This window comes from Propithecus coquereli, unplaced genomic scaffold, assembly GCF_000956105.1.
Source record: "Propithecus coquereli isolate 6110/MARCELLA unplaced genomic scaffold, Pcoq_1.0 Scaffold528, whole genome shotgun sequence".
Classification (NCBI taxonomy): domain Eukaryota; kingdom Metazoa; phylum Chordata; class Mammalia; order Primates; family Indriidae; genus Propithecus; species Propithecus coquereli.
This window is the reverse complement of record NW_012151152.1, coordinates 1,010,299-1,028,956: the sequence shown is the minus strand read 5'-3', so window position 1 is coordinate 1,028,956 and position 18,658 is coordinate 1,010,299. Positions and strand designations below refer to the sequence as shown.

Sequence of the window (18,658 nt, the reverse complement as noted above, 5' to 3'; positions counted from 1 at the left end):
GAAGGGACACAGGAGGGGAGGGGTGTGCGGGGCAGTGGGGATGGGAGGGGAGGAGATGATGTGGGAGTCGGGGAGGGCCTGGGAGCCTGGGGAGGAGTTTTGATCCCCTTCTAGATGTGAAGGAGAGAACTGAGAGTTTGAGCAGGGGCGACAGCCTGTACTGTGTTTAAACGCCCGCCCTGGGTGCTGGGAGCATGGACTGCAGGGGTGAGAAGGGGAGACAGGGTAGCTTAGACTAGGGCAGAAAGGTGGTGCGAAGTGGCCAGACCCAGGCCATATTTGAAGCCCAGAGGGCAGAGTGAACCTCTCTTCCCTGGCTCGTCCCAGTCCCCTAACGGGCCCACCAGGGCAAAGCAGCAGTAACCGTGTCCGAGAGCCAAGCACAGACTACGTGCCCAACTAAGGTTTGCTAAGTGACCAAAGGGGACGCTAGGTACAACCAGGCGTGAGCATCTGGCCGTGGGCAGGTTAGAGCCAGGCGCAGACTGACCCGGCCACTCCGTCATAAAGCACCGTGCCAGCCACAGCCCGTCCCCACGTCGACCTGTTTGCAGCCCACACTGCCATCTTGTAGCCCAGACCACCTCTGTTCCCTGTCCTCATGGGAAACTAAGCTCCACGAGGACAGATACCCAGCTGTGCCCGCAGCATCTGGTACAGCGGCTGGCACCAGGCAGACACCGAATCCTGGAAGGAACAAATGAAGTTGCATGATGCAGAGTAGCCTTTGGAGTCCCGACGCCCCGGCAGGGGAGTCACCTCCGCATCTGTGAGGGGACACGACCACCTAAGCTGTAGCGCTGACGCAAGAAGGAAATGCCAAGAACCTAGCACAGCCTGAGTGTCGGCAAATACACCTGGGGAGGGGAGGAGGAGGCAGGGGCCTCCCTTTTAACCTCCAACAGAGTATGAACTTGGAAAGCTGGAGCCAGGGCAGACGCAGACTGACTGAGGAATAGCAGCAGCTTTAGCAGTTCTAGAAGGTGCTGACCTCACCTCTCCAGCTCTACTGCTGAATGCAGACTTTAGGGGCTTAAAATTGCAGCCATCTCTAGGTGTAGCTGGTCCAGAATCTACTTAATTCCCCAACTGAGGCTGCCTGTCCAGAAAGACAAGGACCCAAGAAGCAGCAGGTGCAGACAGTGGCGCAGGACAGGAGGAGGCTAAGTGGCTTTCTGCTCAGCGCCCTTCGATGCTCCTGTCGTGAGACCCGGGCCTGGGGAGGTGCAGCTCTCTCCCCAGAGCAGTCTCTGCTCCTGCCCGAGCACTGCCTGGAGCCTGCTGCAGACCTGCACCGCGCGGCGCCAGCAGTTGTCTGGGACGGTGGCAGAGCCACTGGGAAGCACCCTGTGTACACACCAGCAAAAGCTCTAGAGAGAAAACAAGGTACGTTTGGGCTGGGGCCAAAATTCTCCCCAGCCTTTGCAAGAAATAAAAAAACAAAGGGCAGAAAAAAATAAGTGAACACCTTGTAATGAGCTTTGGCGACTCCAGTTCTGCAGGCCAAAGAGAAGTGGGCCTTGGTTAAGCTCCTGAAGGCGCCAAGTCAACACAGAATGCCCCGAGGTGTGACAAGGAACACGGCTGAGCCTCCCTCGGAGCCGCATGAAGCAGCAGGCCCGGCCTCCGGTGGGCAGGTCGATGCCGGCTGTTGACGGGACACCTCCCCACACCCCCCGCTCTGCTGTCCCAGATGAAGCTGCTCCAATTTATACTCACAGGACGTTACATAACCACGATACCATGTGCTGTGACACACCTGCGACAGTCTCTCGGCAAGTGGGCGACAGCAGACGCGCAGGGGAATGAACTCTCCGCAGTCCCTGTGTGAGACCTAAGGGTGCCATGACCAGGGTCTTCGTCCTGGCTAATCACACCTGGACCTTGCCCGAGACACGGAGCTTCGTGAAAGAAAAGGCGAAATCGAATAGACTAAAATGAATTCATTAACAGTAAGAGGAGCTACGGGTTACTTACTACCCGACGGGCAGGTCATCTCACGTAAACCTCACCACTCTCCAGCCACGCAGGGGCCAGTATTCCCTTTACAGGGGAGGAGACTGCAGAGACACGGCGGGCGGTGGAGCTGGGACTGGAACAAGGAGTACACACATGACCGTGTTTCCACCATGTTGTCCCCCTCCCTGGAGCCACGCCAGTCCCTCAGAAATCCTGAGTCCTCCAACACAAGCACCCAGTGCACTCATGCACGCAAGCACACGCACGCTCTGGTCTGCCAGGGCCAGCAGCTGGGCCCCCGCCACAAACGCCTTTGTGTCTAAGTCCAAGCACCACACTCACGCCTGCCTGGTTGCCTGGTCAGGGGCTCTGGGGAAGGGACGTGAAGTCCTGGCTTCTGTAAAGTCTTCCACAGGTGCCCAGAGGCACCCCGGTCCCAGATCTGGCTTGAGGAGTAAGCCACGTACACTGGACATCCAGACAGGGCCGGCTGATGTCACACATCGCCCTTGGCTGAGCGGCCCACAGGGAACGAAAGGAGACAGGTATTAGCAAGTTCTTCCTCCCGAGACCACGGCTGGGTCAGCCTTTTCCTAAAGTCTGGCCACCTCACTAGAGAGAGCTGCTGCCCCGCAAATGTCGGGGAGTGGGTCTCAGAGGCCCCCCCAAGAGCAGCAGCAGCAGCGGCAGTGGTTCAGAACGTTGCTTCAGAGGCACAAAGCTCCTGGCTGGGTGACCTTGGGAAGTGGTGTTAGTTCATGGGCCCTTTCTCACAGGCTTGCTAGACTAGAAATAAGAATATATTGGGTGCGGGCAGTATAAACAGCAGCTACTCTCACTCCTCTGACCCTAAGTCTGCCTCAGGCCCTCTCGACACCACAACCCCGAAGAGAAGTCACCGAAGGACACCACATGCACAGTTAGTATGAATGTCAAATGCTCCCAAGGCTTTTGTTGCCAAAACACTAGTGCCCTGCTCCCCTGGCCGCCCTTCAGCTGAGGACTAGAAAATCATCAGTTCCACGTGTCTTTGGGTTCCAGCTCTTAAGGCGACAGGCTTTGTTTTGGGAAAAATCGTTGCCATCAAATGCAGCGCCCCAGCTTGCTGGCCGAGAACAGACAGGCTCCATTTAGTGCTGACGAGAGGCCCAGAGACAGTGACTCTGACACATTGTCTTCCGTGCTGACACCGAAAAGGCTGTGCACTCAAGAGAAACCACTTGGCCAGTGTCACCAAAGATGGGCTTAAGCAGCAGTCAACACCTTCTTTCTCAATGTGTATTAAGTCATTCCTTTATTTCTGAAGATGTGCACACTCAAGTATTAAGTTGGCCAGGACAATTCATGGCTCCTAGGTATGTACAGGTCCTTCGATGGCTCGGGTTACAGACAACTTCATAGCTAGTGCATCACACACACAAGATAAAACAGGAAGCCTAAAAACCCCAAGCCACGCCAAGAAAAGATAGGGGGTAATGATGCAGCATCCCATGGGGGAGTCAATGCACAGGGAGGGAGGAACAGAGGGAGGAAGGCAAGCTAGCTTCAGTCTTTGTCAACCGCGGTGTCCGACTGGGTGGTCAGGGGATTGAGTTCAACAGGTCCTTTAGGAAGCTCTCTGGATCGGTGATTTCTGATAAAAGGCCTGGAAAACACAACAGGCAGAGGCTGGTTAGGAGCGGGTGTGCACAGCCCCCGGCCCCCTGAGTCATGGCCGCCGCATCCAACAGAGCACACGCTGTGCCCTGACAAGCTCCAACCCAGCTGCTCGCTGGATATCAGCATGACTGGGGGGACAGTCACTGAGCAAACACCCTGCTTCCGGAAGCAGGTGCTGCTGCTGAGGGTGAAGTGGTGGAGGCCAACCTCAGACCTCCCAGGAGCAGCGGCTATAAACCTGGTGCAGGGAACACGGCAGGAGTGTGCAAATCCGCTGGACCCGAGTGCAAAATGGAAGGGGGTGTTCTAAAGGAGAGTGCCCACAGCTGTCACTCTCTGCTCAAAGGGATGTGGGATCAAAGAAAGGTTAATGCCTTGCCCTCAACGGCTGGGAGGGGCAGAGCAGGGTAGTAGGACCCTGGGTTCGTCTGAGCTTTGCTCCGACCGCTAGTCCTGGGTTCCTGAGCGAGTTGTGCTCTGTTTCCTCAACCGTCAAATGCAGACAGAGAAGCCCTTGCCATGCTGCCTCCCTGTGGGGGCTAAGCGAGGCCCTGCACGTGCAGCTGCCCCTTGCACAGACGATGCTCGAGCTGTACCAAGTCCCCCGTGGCCACCCCACCCTCACATGGCAGGGCACAGGAGACACTGGCACCTCGTGTTAAACAGGCGTGGAGCTGTTAACCCTGAAGGCCTGGCAACATCCAAACTGAAGTCATCTCCCAGGCGTCTGCACTAATGGAAGGGAGAGTGGCACAGAACATCTCTTGTTGGCTTTGGAAGGTGTTTTTGTTCTCACATTTGGATAGGGTGTGTCTGATGTGATGAAATTGTCTAACAGCCTAAACAAAGTAATAAAGTCGTGCTATGAAAGCCTGACCTAGAAGTGGAGGCTCCCGGCCTGATAGGGGCTCTGGCTCCCCCTGCTATAGTCCAGGGGCACTGCCACCAGTTGAAGGTTGAAGCAAAGCCTGAACCAAGATGAACCCTTCGTTCCCCAGCCCACCTCCTCCTCCTCCTCTCACCAACTCTGACTTGCACTGTCACTGACACAGTCTTGCATGGCGGGCGCAAGGCTCAGCATGAAGAACGCAGTCTTTGAGACAGGCTACCTGCTCTCAGTCAGGACTAACTTTCTGGGAAGAAAGCAAGGCGTGTGCTATGGTGTGATGGTGGTTAAATGTCTATGCAAAAAATCGCCAATGGCCAGAGAACCTCTAAGAGGCCACCCTAACAGGGATCGTCGCCCTTACTCAGCAGGAAGCAGACAGATGAATCGATGTCCCTACCCAACGATTTGGGCCTCTAGAATAGAAAGGAAATGTTAGGTAGATAGCGAGGGATTCTGGGTCTCCTAGGGACAAAAGTGGGCACTTTGCCTTAGTGCAATTGACCCACCTGTGAAGAACAAGGGTGGGCCCCAGGCCCCCATCTTTGTCCTGCTCCACTTTGATCCTGCCCTGAGTTACTGCCATACCTGGGGGCAGGGGAGATTACCCTACGAATCTGCCGATCAGAACTTAGTGCGCCGGCTGCGAAAGAATGCAGAGGATTCTGTAGCCCACGGGCCAAATGGCACAGGTACCACAGAGTCCAGAAATTGACCTAAAACAACCCGCATGTGTAGTTAAGACTCAGGTCATGCAACTCCCAATTGTCCAATCAAAATGGTTCCACGGTGACGTCCAAGCCCTAGGGAGGTCCCAATCTGGACACTATAAACAAGATGCAGACCATAACCAGGCCCTTTCCTGCCCTTCCTTTTGCTCTCCCTCTGCTGAAGCAATGGGTCCAGTCATCACCTGTGGTGCGTGTATTGCACGCTCTATAAGCGCACGCTCTTGCTCTATAAGCCTATCCTTCTCTCCTTAATAAACCTCATTTTTGTGCTTGCCTTAAAAAAAAAATTAAAAAAATGCTGGTGGGGGCAGTAAAGGGTTGGTGGAGTTAAATGCACAGAGGGGAGAAGCGTTAGCACTTGACTGCGCACACAGGGGAGGTAAGCACCGGCGACAAAGGCCCATCCCAGCACAGAGCTGCTACCGAGGCCGCTGCAAAGAACAGCCGACGTGGAGACCCCAGGGCTTTTTGGAAAAATCACTCAGTTGGTGCTGAATTGGGAAGAAAGAATAATTCACACTGAATATCACTCTAGATCTTTAGCAGGTCTCATTCCCAGAGGATAAAAAGAGAGAAGAAATGTCAATGGAGGTGTTCTCTTGATTGTGGGATATGGGGGAATTTCTTCCCTGCTTTTTTACACCATACAAAATTTCCACAATGAACATCAGAAAAAAGTGACACAGTGAAACAAACTAATGAAAAAGAGTTCGGCAGGTCTGGTTACCTGTTGGCTCTGGGTAGCTACCTTTGTGAGGATGGTGTTGGTGGGGGCCGTGATACCATGGCACCCCAACCTGAGAGGGCCATTCTAACCCTGAGCGCATTTTCCCATACATGGACCCGAGTCACCTCCCGCTGCCGTCACCTGATGCTTGGTTAGGAAATCCAAGCAAATTCTAATGTGTTTGTTTGCAATTAGGATGACAAATTTGTTATACAGAGAATGTCAGTTTTACTAGCTGTGGATGATCACACGAGCACAGTTCAAAATGTGACCCACCCTATTTTGCTCTGTCGTGATATTTACCACCTACTTAAGAATCAGAGTAGGAATCTTCCATTTCTCCCTGGGGGCAGCTGCGACATAAGGGTCTCAGTTCCCCAATGGCAGGAGGAAGACATGTACTCCCATTTGTACCTTAATGTTCTGAACTGTCATAAAAACCCAGAATCAAAAAGGGACTCTATCACTTTCTAGTTATGTTCTCTTGGCCACTTATTTAATCTTCAAAGCCTCAGTTATCCCATCTACAAAATGGGGATGGGTTGGGCATGGTGGCTCCTGCCTGTAATCCCAGCACTTTGGGAGGCCCTAGAGGGAGCATCACTTGAGCCCAGAAGTTCAACACCAGCCTGGGCAACATAGCGAGACTCCATCTCTAGTTAAAAAAAAAAATTGGCCAGGCGTGGTGGCGAGTGCCTGCAGTCCCAGCTACTTGGGAGGCTGAGGTGGGAGGATAGCTTGAGCCCAGGAGTTTGAGGCTACAGCGAGCTATGATCTCACTACTGCACTCCAGCCTGGGCAACAGAGTAAGACCCTGTATGAAATAATATAAAATTAAATTAAAATAAAATAAAATGAGGACAACCATAGCTCCTGCCTCATACAGGGTTGCCTTGAGGACTGAGATCACGTACAACAGGCAGCAGAGGGCCCAGCAGGTGCTGAGTGCTTCGTATGGGTTAGAGCTGCTGTTCTTGTTATCAGTGACTTGGTCTTTATGCATCTTTCCAGGGCTTTCAGTAGGCGCTGACAGGCTGGTGCAAACCTGTGTTTCTTCTGACAAGTGAAGATAAAGCTATGGCCAACCCCACTAAGGCAGACATGGGGCCTTGCTGCAGAGGATCTTGGAAAAATAAAACCTTGACACTGACCAGCCACGTCGAGGAACTCTGAGAAGGTCTCCACTGGCATGAACTCCTCCTGGAAGGTTTTTAGGGCTTTGTCGGCAGCTTCATAGATGGGCATGTCGTTGTGGCGGATATACTCAGCTAGAGAGCAGGACCAGCCTCCCTCCGTGTTACTGGTAGGCACCTTCTACAAGAAACAACGGGAGACAGGGCCGGGGAGTGGGTTACTTAATGCCTCAAGTCAGTCAGGCCATTCCAATCCCGTGAAAAGAGAGCCCTCCCCAGGTACATCACAGCTTTCCCTGGAGGGTGTGTTTTATCTCCTGGAACAACAAAACTTCATTCCTCATAGAGCCCCCCCTTACTAGGCACCGTGTCACTTGAACCCACAAGCTCCAACAAGCGACTGCATTCTTTCCTCCCTACACATTTCCTCAAAGCAAAGGGAATTGCCAACACATTTCGACTGAGTTGTTTCACTCAGATAGTAAAAGAACAACCCCAAAACACTCTTGGTTCTCTCAAGGCAGAGAGGGTCCTATCACAGGCTGCGCTACAGGAAGTCAGACTCACACAGGGCAGCAGAGTTTATCCAAATGCAGGGGCCAGAGCAACAAAGGGTGACCCAGGAGGGAAGGTCTTTCTATAGAAGGGGGCTTGGAGCAGGCTTGAGAGGGGGTAACGGGAGTGATCTCGGCTACAAATGTACCTCAGGGACGCATCCATCCCTTCCCACAGGAGGGGCATTTGTTTCTCAGGAGCAAAGCATCCCCAGGCCAGCGGAGGAGCAGCCACCTGGATACTGAGGCAGGGTCGGAGCCTGGAGCACGGACGTTTTACACCCCTGCCAAAACACGCTTACCTTAAACATGCTGTAAATGAGATCGACGAGGGCCCAAAAGAGAAGGGACGAACGATAAGCAGAGTAGTCCTTCACTGCCTTGTCTGTCAGCCTGGAAAAGAAAATCAGGTTCTATCCCATGAAGCCCCTAGGACACTCACCAGGACAGAGCAAGGCATTCTGGGCACAAGGGAAGGGTCATCGTAATCGGTGCATCACACAGTTCCAGCTACTTGCCTATCTGCTTGGACAAAAGCAGCTGTGGGCAAGAAATTCTGGAGCCCTGGGACCCAGAAGTTGATTGATTACAAAAATGCCCCAGGAAATTCACCTGACTCTCTTAGTACTCATTTTCCAGATCAGAGAAAATTGGAATGGGGGGACAAAGTTGCAACATGGCAATGAAAAGGCTACCGACTTAAAGAAAGGCCAAGGAGTCCTGTGTTTCCCTTGTGTTCAGCCACCGCACAAGCTCTTGGGCTTGGCGGTACCTAATGAATGAAGTAGGAAACAGGTTCTACCTTCAGTCTTTATGTTCCCACCGGGAAACATTTTACAAACAGCCAGCAGACCTAAAGCAGCTAAACACAGTAACGTGTCAGACATGCTGTGTTGAACAACAGCAAGCTGGTGGAAAATTGGTGCTGAGTAATAGTAACGCCGAGGATGGAGCGTGCAAACACCCCGACACCTTCTAAATCCTGGGATAATCTGAGCTGTTCACCACACCCCTTTGTTTCTAACCAGTATCATCTCTACTTAATCCAGTGATTCAGTTCAGGATTAAAGACTGGCCAGTCCCCTGGAATACTGGGAGCTATCTCTGACATGGCCACTGCCTGCTCAGCACACTCTTGGTTTAAGGAATGATTTCGCCGGGTAAAGCCCCCGTGAAAATACAGAAAGACCAGACTTCCCTCGGCATAGGCAGTGAAATATCAGTGTCGGGGTTCAGTTTCTACCGCCCAAGCTCTACAGAGGTTTTGTCAGTGCGTGGCCATCACATCTGTAATAAGCAAAGACTAGATGAACCCTTATCATGGAGTATTCTACACCTTGGAACACACTGGAACAAACCCCATGACTAAAGGGATAGGTACTAAACATTTACTTTAGTATTAAAATGCATGTGTATATGTAAGAATCATAAAAATAAGACAAGCACAGATGTTATTTACTACAGAAGCCAAAACTATTATCTATGGGCCTCAAGTGAAGGGACTGCCTACTGTGAGATAGACCATTCACACCTACATTCAGTAAATGTTTAACTAACTCACAAAAGCAAAGCAAAACAATAATAAAATGAGACAATATGTTTGCTAACACGTGCTTCCTGTAGCCTCCTTCCACCCCAGTATCTTCCAAAATCTCCTGTTTCTCTCCTGCATACCATGCAAGGGGATGCCACAGCCTAAAACACTGTGAGGTGGGCCTGTGGACAAGAACCACATCCAATCCTCTGCAACTCTGCATCCTGGCAGATAAGATAACAGATCAAGTTCTGATGGATGCCCGAGAACGTCCTAGGCTTCCATACTTGCAAGTTCCTGGCAAAGACACCTTTTCTTAAATGTAAACCTTGCAGAAGAAGCCAGCTTCCCTTGAGCTACATTCCTTGTATGTGCTACTGCCCCCACCCCATGATGTATAAGACTTAGGACAAAGGCTGCCACCAGTGACACTGTCCTCAACACCAACACGATGATTCTGAATGCCCTCCCAGCCATGGGCTCTCCTCCATGGTGACCTGACACCCAGCAAACCCTCAGCACTTCTAGTCTGTTCTGTGAGCACCAGGCTCACAGCCCCAGATGATGGCCAGGTTTGGTCCTTCTCTGTGGCTGTTCTGCTTTAGTAAGCAGAAATCTTGAGTGACCCTGCCCAAGTTAATTTAAGGTTAATTAGTAAAGGTGACTAAACTGCTACAGAGAAAATGGCAACTCATGAACGTAGCTCACACTGGATTTCCTAATTAAGCTATGACCAAATCAGCTTTTCTTTAACTGCCTGGGACAGTAATGAATTCTAGTCTACTAATTGAAAGCAAAACAGTTCCTGTGAGCTCAGATTTCACACCTGCCATGGAGAGCCTTGTACCCAATAAATGGTCACTCTATTTGTTATGGACATGGGCTAAGTTTGATTTATCAACAGCTTAAGTAGCCTCAGGTCTAACTTTTGATTTCTAGCACCCAGTTAAGTATTAATGCTGCAGGCTCTTGGGAAACACTGGAAAGTGGTATGTTTGGAATGGGGCAGGGGCTACATAGGAATCTAACAAGACTCACCCCCTCCCTCTCCACAGAAACAAGTTGGCACTGCCAGATTCAACATTATAGCTCCAGTCTGGTCTCTCTGGGCGTGTGAGGTGCCTACAGACGAGCAACTAGATAAATCAGAGCCGATGGAGGTAAAGATACCAGGTGTGCCAATTCAGGCACACGCTGTTTCCACGTGGCTTGTCATGACCATGGCCCTAAAAGTTTCCCCTCCGCTCCCATGCTGGCCCACAGATGTGGAAATGGTCCCTTGGATCCTGAGCTAAACTGGAATCTCAGGGACAGATCTTCTAGAAATGATGCAGAGGCACATTCACTCAAGGGGCAGAAGTAAGCTGCTAAACCCAGAACCTACTGTGTAGCTCCCCAGGACAGGCAGACTGTTGAGGGCCACTGTCAGCCTGAGTGGTGCCCATGGCGTGCCCTCTGTGCACAGCAATTGATGTGGGCATCCCAGAGAGCTGGGGGGGTGGTTTGTAGTTGTTTCTCCCACAACACCCCCCATCTGACCCACACTCAGCATGAGGCCATACAACAAAGACCACTCCTTCCCGACACGCTGCTCTTCCTTTGGAGGTGTCCACATGAACAGGAGAGTGAGTCTGGAAGGAGAGAGGCTCATGGAACATGGAGCAGACGGGATAGGAATATAACCAAAAAGCAAGAATAATAAGCTTTTCATTACTGGAAAATACCCAGTGACAGCCATGCCGAAACTTTCCTAGTTTATGCCCAAACCAGTAAGATTTGGAAAACCTGGTTATGGGTCTCACCCCTGCTGGCCCTAATCATCTCACTGGTTGTACCACCGTGTGCCAGGCTGCCTTCTTCTCCGATTTTTCTATAGCAGGTAAGCCTGGCTCCACCCTTCTAATGGCTGAACACAAGACCCAGAGGTGATCAGGCAAATACCAGCCTTCGGCCTAGACTTTTGGTCTGACAGACTGAGAAAGGTTGGTGTCAACTGCAGAGTCCACTGAGCACACTGGGAATACATAACACCATGGGAATACACAATCCGGGCAACAGCTTCCTGAAGCAGGTACTGACCTGGTGGCTCCCCCTGGAGCCACTGCCCGGGCCTGCGAGGTCACCAGCAGCCTCCGCAAGATTTCCACGCGTGTGGTTCTCCACTGCTCAGGGGGCAGGATGTGGAGGGCCAGGACTGTGAAATAGTGGGGCCCGTCCACTTCAAAGGCACTCTCCACCCACTTCTCCTTGGGCTGCTCCAGAAAGCCTTGGAGGTTTTTCTCTTCTCGGGAAGTTGCTCGGGTTCTGGAAGAAAAGGGGCACGATGAAAGCAGGTGAAAGCAGGCATGGCAGCAAGGGGAGAGGGTTTGCTCAACCTGTCATCCTCTCATCATGCTTGTTGAACACCTGGATTACTGAACACTCCTCCACCTCATCCTTGACTGCTCCTCTCACCCCCTCTTTGGCAGCTCAATCCCGTCTTCTCCTTCCAGGTCCTTCTTTGTGGCATCTTCCTTGACCTCCCTGCCCCCCACCCCTAGCTCTGACACAATTCTCAACAACTACTAGCCTCTGAGCACCCTGCTGTCAGTTACATTCACAAACAACCCAACATGGAATTGTCCTACAACTGTGGAAGCCCAAAGAAGTGAAGTGACTTGTCGAAAGTCACCGAACTAGTAAGAGACGGTGTCAAAACATGAATCTAGAGTCCTGACTTGGGTCCATGGCCTGAATTCTCCCTCGCTCCACTAGTCTTATCATATTTAAGTGGTTTGCCCTAAATTTGCATCTGGTTCCTTTCCCAGGCTCCCTAGTTTGGTTTGTTTTCTTATGATCTGTGTCCTTCCTCCTTCATTCCAATAGATTCTTCCAGGCAAGTGCTGCTTCTCGTTCTCACTCTTGCCTAAGTTGCAACGGTAGTGACGGTCACAGCACACCTGAGTGCCAGGCACCGTTTTAAGTCCTTTACGCGGATTATCTTAATCCTCACAAGAACTTTATGGGATAGATACTACCTCTATCCCCAAAAAGGAAAACTACAGTACAGAGGAGGTGAGTGTTTTTTGCCCAAAGTCACACTGGGGCAAGGACTGGGCTTTGAACCCAGGAAGTGTGGTTCCAGAGCCTGTCCATCAACTCCATCTTCCTCGACAAGAGATCACTGAAGTAGCACTGAGAGATCACTCAAGCCCTCCCTGACGATACACTTCTGGCTACACTCTCCTTATAACCTGGACGGTGCTCTCGTGCCATGAATGCTTGATGCCCTATCCTAATTTTGTGGGGGGGACAATGAACACAGCACACCACTCGCCACCTCTGGAATCCGAGTTACCAGGTCTGTAGGTGGCACCGCCATAGACGCGGACTCTGGGAAAGTGGCAGGGGAACGTGCAAGGATACCCTGCGTCCTTCCACTCCCTGTAAAGCGCGCATGATAGAATGGGTGGAGACACTCGGCTTGGTCTTCCAGCCCCAGTTCTGGCTCCACCCTGGCTCATGGTGGCCCTATGGTGACATACTTGCCTTTACACACAAATGTTCCACCAAAGGCATCCAGCCTCCCTGTGATCAAGCTCCCACCAATGTCAAGTGGCCAGGCAGGGAAGCAGTCTGCAGCTGAGAAACAGCACCCCTCCATGGGGCTTCTGGGTTAGCCTGTGACTGACCAAAGAAACTGTGACAAAGCCAACTCCTTCTCCAACTAAGGGGCCTGAGCATGAGCTACAAATATCTGGCATTTGAGAAACGGGTCACCTGAAGTCACCAGCTCTATTCCAGCTGGGGAAATCATGGAATGTTTTTTCCCTGCTGGGTCTACTTTCTCCCTGGAGATTGGAGCAGTCCACGCCACCTCACGACTGCCAAAAGACATGTCTCTGCAAACACCAAGGCTCTGCCAAGGGCCCCAAGAATGCTGGAAGTTGGCAGACACGGGCCTGAAGCAGAGTGTGGACAGTGGGAAAGTCCGTGCCATCAGGGTGCCAGGCGCTGCTTCTGCCCATCTAAGTGGTTTAGCAGATGACGTAATGTGCTCTGACAGACCTGTCCCTGCATTTCTTAGCCACGAAGCCTGTGGTCTCAAGGTCAGCCTTTTATCTCACAAGGAAACGGGAGACAAGGAAAAAAGAACATTGCTGGAGAGAGAGGACCAGAGAAGACAAGAGACAGATTGTTCTGGTGCCTAAACTGCACCGCAGCTGCCTCAGGTGAACTATACATGGCCTTTCAACAGGCTGCCAGGTCCTGCCCAACAACACTGTAAGACTCTTGCTGGGAAGTGAGGCCTACGAGAATGAAAATACTGAATTAAACTGAAGAGCAAAGGGAGAGTAAATCTCTTAATTTGCCTTTAAAATCTAGAGTGGATGAAATAGGAATATTCTCTACCTCCTCTAAGTGCTTCTTTAAAATTACATTTTTAAGTGTCAAGCTAACTCTTCCATAATGTGCATATGGATAAAAATACACATCTCCTTTTTTCCTGGGGGCCTTTTTTCTCAGTTGACTTCCCCAGATAATCCTCAACCCTCCCTCCCTATCCCTTCACATTTGCCAGAAGCATTACTCACTGGGCAGAAAACAGGGATAGCAAATCCAGTTTTCCATCTATGAAATGGGTCCTTAGCTCTGCTGCATGCCCTTGATGGGAAGCCTTCACCTGTAACGACCTGTGTGCCCATGACTAATGACTGTGCTGCGGCTCTGACCTATGGCCTCTTCCCATTAGAGAATAGCCTGGAAGGCAGAAGTAGTGGCTACATCGAAGTAGAGGCTTCGATGGCCTGGCTTCTCCCATTACCTGCTCCCCCATGAGCTGAAAGTCAGTCCAAGGATACAGCCCTTGGCTACCCATGGGGGGAGACAGGGCAGTTTTGGAAAGGAAGTCACTCTGATAGCTTTATTCTACATGACGCCAAAAGCCACAGATGAACATCCCCACCTCAGTAAAAAGGCTGCCTTGGCTCAGACATTTGTTCTGGAACTAGCCAGGGAGGATATGGAAAAGCTGGGGGATCTTATTGGGCAGAGGGACGTAGGGTGGGTCGGCCAAGACGCCATCCTGATACTGACGTGTTCAGGACGTAAAGCACAGTGTGAATGATGTACGGGATCAGGTGGATGTTGCTCTCCCGGCCGCCCCCACCGGTGTCGGCGCTGAACGACTGCTCCATGGCGAAGCGCAGGAAGAGCAGCTTGATGTCGTGGATGTTGAGCTGGTATGTGGGCTCCCGCTGGCCCGTGCATTCCTGGAGGTAAGTGTTGTGCCTAGGGGGACGCAGAACAAACACTGAATTGGAAGTGCGTTTCCTACAAAAACCCAGTTTAGAAGACAGAAGGCCACCTCACCTCCACTCCGGTGGCTGCAGAGGTTAACAAACGGAGAGAATGAAAGGGAAAGGTGAGGACAAAAGCTGGGGCCAGCAGGAAGACCAGACCCATGGGACATTTTCGTCTATGCTGTAACAATGTGACGCTCTCCAAGTTTTGATGAGAACCCGCCACTTTGGGGGCTCCATTTCTTGATGAACAAATGTCGCAGGACATATCATGGCCACATCTGGAAGTAATTTTATCCATGCTGACTGACAAGGTGATCTAGCCATAATAATGAGCTCTTCAACCTCCAAATAAAAGGTTCTTTTCCTATGTCAATATACATTCCACTCTATCTGGGCTCTGCCCCTTCTTAACTGGGTGACCTTGAGTAAGTTGCTTAACCTCCTGTATCTCAATTTCTTCATCTGTACAATGTGCACAAGACATGGTAAGCACTTCGATATGCTGCCCATTATTGCTGCCAGGTGCCTGTTTTGTGGCAGGTACCTTTTTATCCCTGAGCTTTACAGTAGGACTTGGGGTGGGGCCCACACGACAAGGACAAGGCATGAGAACCTCAAAGAAGCTTTAGCTATTCTAGTCTGGATTTTTAGGACCGTGGAGGTCTTAAAAGGAACCTGATATCCCCTCTGCCACTAAGCCACTTTCCTTATTTAAATCTCACAGTGACACACCACAGAAGCAAACTCTGGGAAATTCTGGCCTGGAGAACCAAGTCAGGGGTCCTGCATCTGTCATAAGATCAAGGCAGAGAATAACCAGAAATTTTCCAGGGTGCTCCAGAAGCTGAGGGTACTGGTTTCTCTCACTCTGTGGGTGCACGTGTCAGGCCATCCCGTCAGTAACCCCCCATTCCCCTACCCCTATTTGCCTGGACATCTCCCTAGTCAGCAAGCAGAGAGAAGTGGATTCCCAATGAAGGTGACAGGAAATGGTGTCACCAGGGGCTGGGCTGATAGCTGATCTTCCCTCAACTCCTAGGAATCCCTCTTTTCTACGATAGAAAATGCGCAACACTCACCTGGCCAAGCAAGTGGCAAAAGCTGATTCGGGGACATGGGGCCCCCAGACGGGAAGGAGCCCATTGCACTTAGTGTTGGCATTCTGAAGGGCGGCACTTTCCCACTCCTCCCGGCCTCGAGCCAACCTGGATGGGGAGGACAGTAGGGACAAGCGGCTGCTGGAATTAATTTGGCAACCAGGCACCTGGGCAAGTCGGGGAGGGGAGGGTACGCTAACACAGAGAAGTAAGTTAGCCCATGCTCCTGACCCTGTGGAGAGAATCAGCCATGTGTGTCCTCGACATACTAAGTGCTAGCTTCGCTAATTCAGATAAGCAAGATTGCTTTCACCAGCCTTGGGCCAAAGCCAAAGCCTATTTTCCTAATATGGCAAGAATAGCTGTGAACCTATGTGGTTTAAGATATAACACCCCATTCCCCAGAGACTAAGGAGCAAGGCTGGCAGTCCCACCCCCTCCAAGCCCAGAGCCCTGGGCAAGTGCCCACTCCTCTGCAATGATACAGGCCTAGAGCTGAAGCACACATGGGGAGAGGAAAGGCCCATGAGCACACCTCCTGAAGGACCCACTCTGCAAGAGCCAGGGCTCACCTGACAGCAGCCAGGTGGCAGTCGTAGTGCACAATGTTGAAGTGGGACACAGTGCTGTAGCCCTGCTGTTTCCGGGGCTTATTCTCCATCTCCTCCAAGGCCACCCGCTTAGTGAAGGTATAAATGCCCAGGACCTTCGTGGGCTGCAAAGATAAAAACATAAAAAGGAGAGGTGAGGAGAAACCCCAAGTTAGGCTTTGGAAGGAGGTGAAGCAGAACAGAGGGGAACTGTCTCCCTTCCTGGGCAATGCCTTGGGATTCAGGTGCTCCAATCTGCCCAGAAATATTTCAGGAGACTGGGTGATGGTCAGTGCCTTGGTCTATTGGTTAAGCAACTGGCTGGACACAGCCCTTGTGAAATTATCCAGTGTACGTAAAGCTCTGAGTGTGAGGCCTAACATACAGAGAGAATCCTATGAGTGGTATTTGTTGATGATGATGATGATGATGATGAAGATAACGAAAACTAATGTTCGCATCAGTTTGCCTTCCTGCCTTTAAAGAGGATGGCTGGTCCTTTTGTCAGTCTCCTAAATGCAAGCCTTGACCCTGGCCTACTAGAACAAAATGGCCTGCAGGAGAGGGACGCCACCTAGAACAGGGGCCAGGCTGTGCACAGAAGCCCACACCCTCAGGAGCGACTGTAGGCCCTCCCGCAGCGGTACCTGGAACTTGTACCCCTCCCTGCAGATGCAGCATGTGAGGCCCGGCTCCTCGATCAGCTCTTCCATCTGCTTCAGCAGCGCTGTCTTCGTCACGACCTGGCCCTTTTCATTTGTCTGCAGGGGAACCCAGGTGGCACGTCAGGAAGGGATTTGTACACACCCCCTACCCTAACTGGGGATGCTCAGGAACAGGGCTAACCTTCCACATACACTAAAAGGACTGCTGCATAGAGAGGAAAGCCCTTAGTTATCTTCTAATGAGGGTAAAGACCCAGACTCTTCTGCTACTCTCCTCTTCCTACAGGAACCACTGAAGCAGAGGAAACCACCCAGCTGGAACCCTGGCAAGTTGCCACCTGCCATCAGAAAAGCCCCCTTTCTTTGAGCCAGCAACACCAAGTCTCAGCTGCCAAGGGCTGCTGCATTATGATTCATTCGCTGTTCCCATGTGAGTTTTAAAACTGCTGACACTCAAGTTTGTTGGTTTGGAGAAGGATCGTGTAGGACTACTGCTTCCCCCATGGTGGGACAGTGAAAAGAGCATAGACCCCCTTGTTGTCAAACAGACCTGGGTTCAAAACCCTGTCAACCACTTATTAGTTATGTGCCTGGGCCTATTTACTTTACCTCTCAAGTTTTAGTTACTTCATCTGGAAGATGAGTATAATAATATCAACCTCATAGAACCACTTGAGGGCTTAAATAAAATCTTACAAGGTGCTTAGTGCCTGGCATATAGTAAATCCTTGATAAACAATAGCTATTATCACCATTTTTACTGTTTTTGTAAACTTGCTACTAAGTCACTTATGCCCAGAGTAGTCTCATCTGTACAGCAGAACAATACAGTCCCACCTCCCAGGGTGCCCAGCACATCTAATTCCTTCCTTCTTCTCTATCCAACCTTCACCTTCACCATCTCAACCTCTGGTCTGTCCTGAAGCATAGGGCTGTCCCATGGCCATCTCCTCAACAGTGTGGGCAAGAACGCGGGGACTCAGGGCAGTGGCTTTACCGTCATGCCCAGGGTACCCAGAGCCTTCTGCCTCATGGCCATGGCCATGCGCTTCTTCTCAGCCCGGGTCTCCCTGCGGGCTGCGTCAATCTTCTTGTTTACATCAGGGTGCTCCCGCAGTGCCTCCAGCAGGTTCTCTGCCAGGGTCCCAATGCCCTCATCACTGGACACCTGCTCGAGCTTATGCAGGTTTGTGATGGAGTCAGTTCCAATCAGAACCTGCCAAAAAGAGATGAGAGAGATGCGTGCTTCCAATTATGTAGACAGGCCTCCTTCTCAGAGCTCACCTTTGAGCTTGTTTAGAAAATCAATAAATGTGCACCATCTTGTGTCATCTGCTCGGCTGCAATCACATTCTTTGACTCTGTACTTTGAGAGAGACACACAAATGGAAGAGGGTTTGCCTTTGCCACTGACCTTTGACCAGTTACTATGCTCTTCAGCTTCAGTATTCCCACCTATAAAATGGGAATAATGCCAGGGCTGCCGTGATGATTAAAAATTAGGTAACATGTAAAGCATCCAGCACAGTGGAAGTGAAAAGGAGCCAGAAGATTCCCTTATCCTGGTAAGACAAGCAGCAGCTCCCGACGAGGCCTGAGTGGTAAACTTTACCAACCAGAGCAGGACTGCCCTGAACTCTCCATCTGGGGGCCCCCTGGGTCCACCAAACTTGGGAGCACAGTTTTCTCAACGTAGGGAACTTAAAGGTGCAACTACTACAAGTGGGTGTGTAGATGAGAAAAACTTTTTAAAAACCAGATATTAGTAAGAAACACCTGTGCTGAAAAAGGTTGGCAGTCCCCGCACTCTAGCACCATGCTATGGATGGGGTGGGAGA

General features: G+C 51.2%; 1 protein-coding gene across 1 annotated transcript in view; it reads right to left on the bottom strand.

The window, feature by feature from the left end:
• Positions 1-3,227: 3,227 nt before the first annotated feature.
• UBR4 (ubiquitin protein ligase E3 component n-recognin 4) overlaps positions 3,228-18,658 on the bottom strand; it is a 127,290-nt gene continuing 111,859 nt past the window's right edge. Inside the window, exons 98-106 of the mRNA XM_012656940.1 lie at positions 17,818-18,036; positions 16,803-16,916; positions 16,138-16,280; positions 15,548-15,673; positions 14,260-14,454; positions 11,263-11,487; positions 7,952-8,042; positions 7,114-7,276; positions 3,228-3,604 (exon numbers count right to left, since the gene is read on the bottom strand). Of these exons, the coding sequence (XP_012512394.1) occupies positions 3,540-3,604; positions 7,114-7,276; positions 7,952-8,042; positions 11,263-11,487; positions 14,260-14,454; positions 15,548-15,673; positions 16,138-16,280; positions 16,803-16,916; positions 17,818-18,036 (1,341 nt within the window). The 3' untranslated portion in view covers positions 3,228-3,539. The remainder of the gene's footprint in view (positions 3,605-7,113; positions 7,277-7,951; positions 8,043-11,262; positions 11,488-14,259; positions 14,455-15,547; positions 15,674-16,137; positions 16,281-16,802; positions 16,917-17,817; positions 18,037-18,658) is intronic.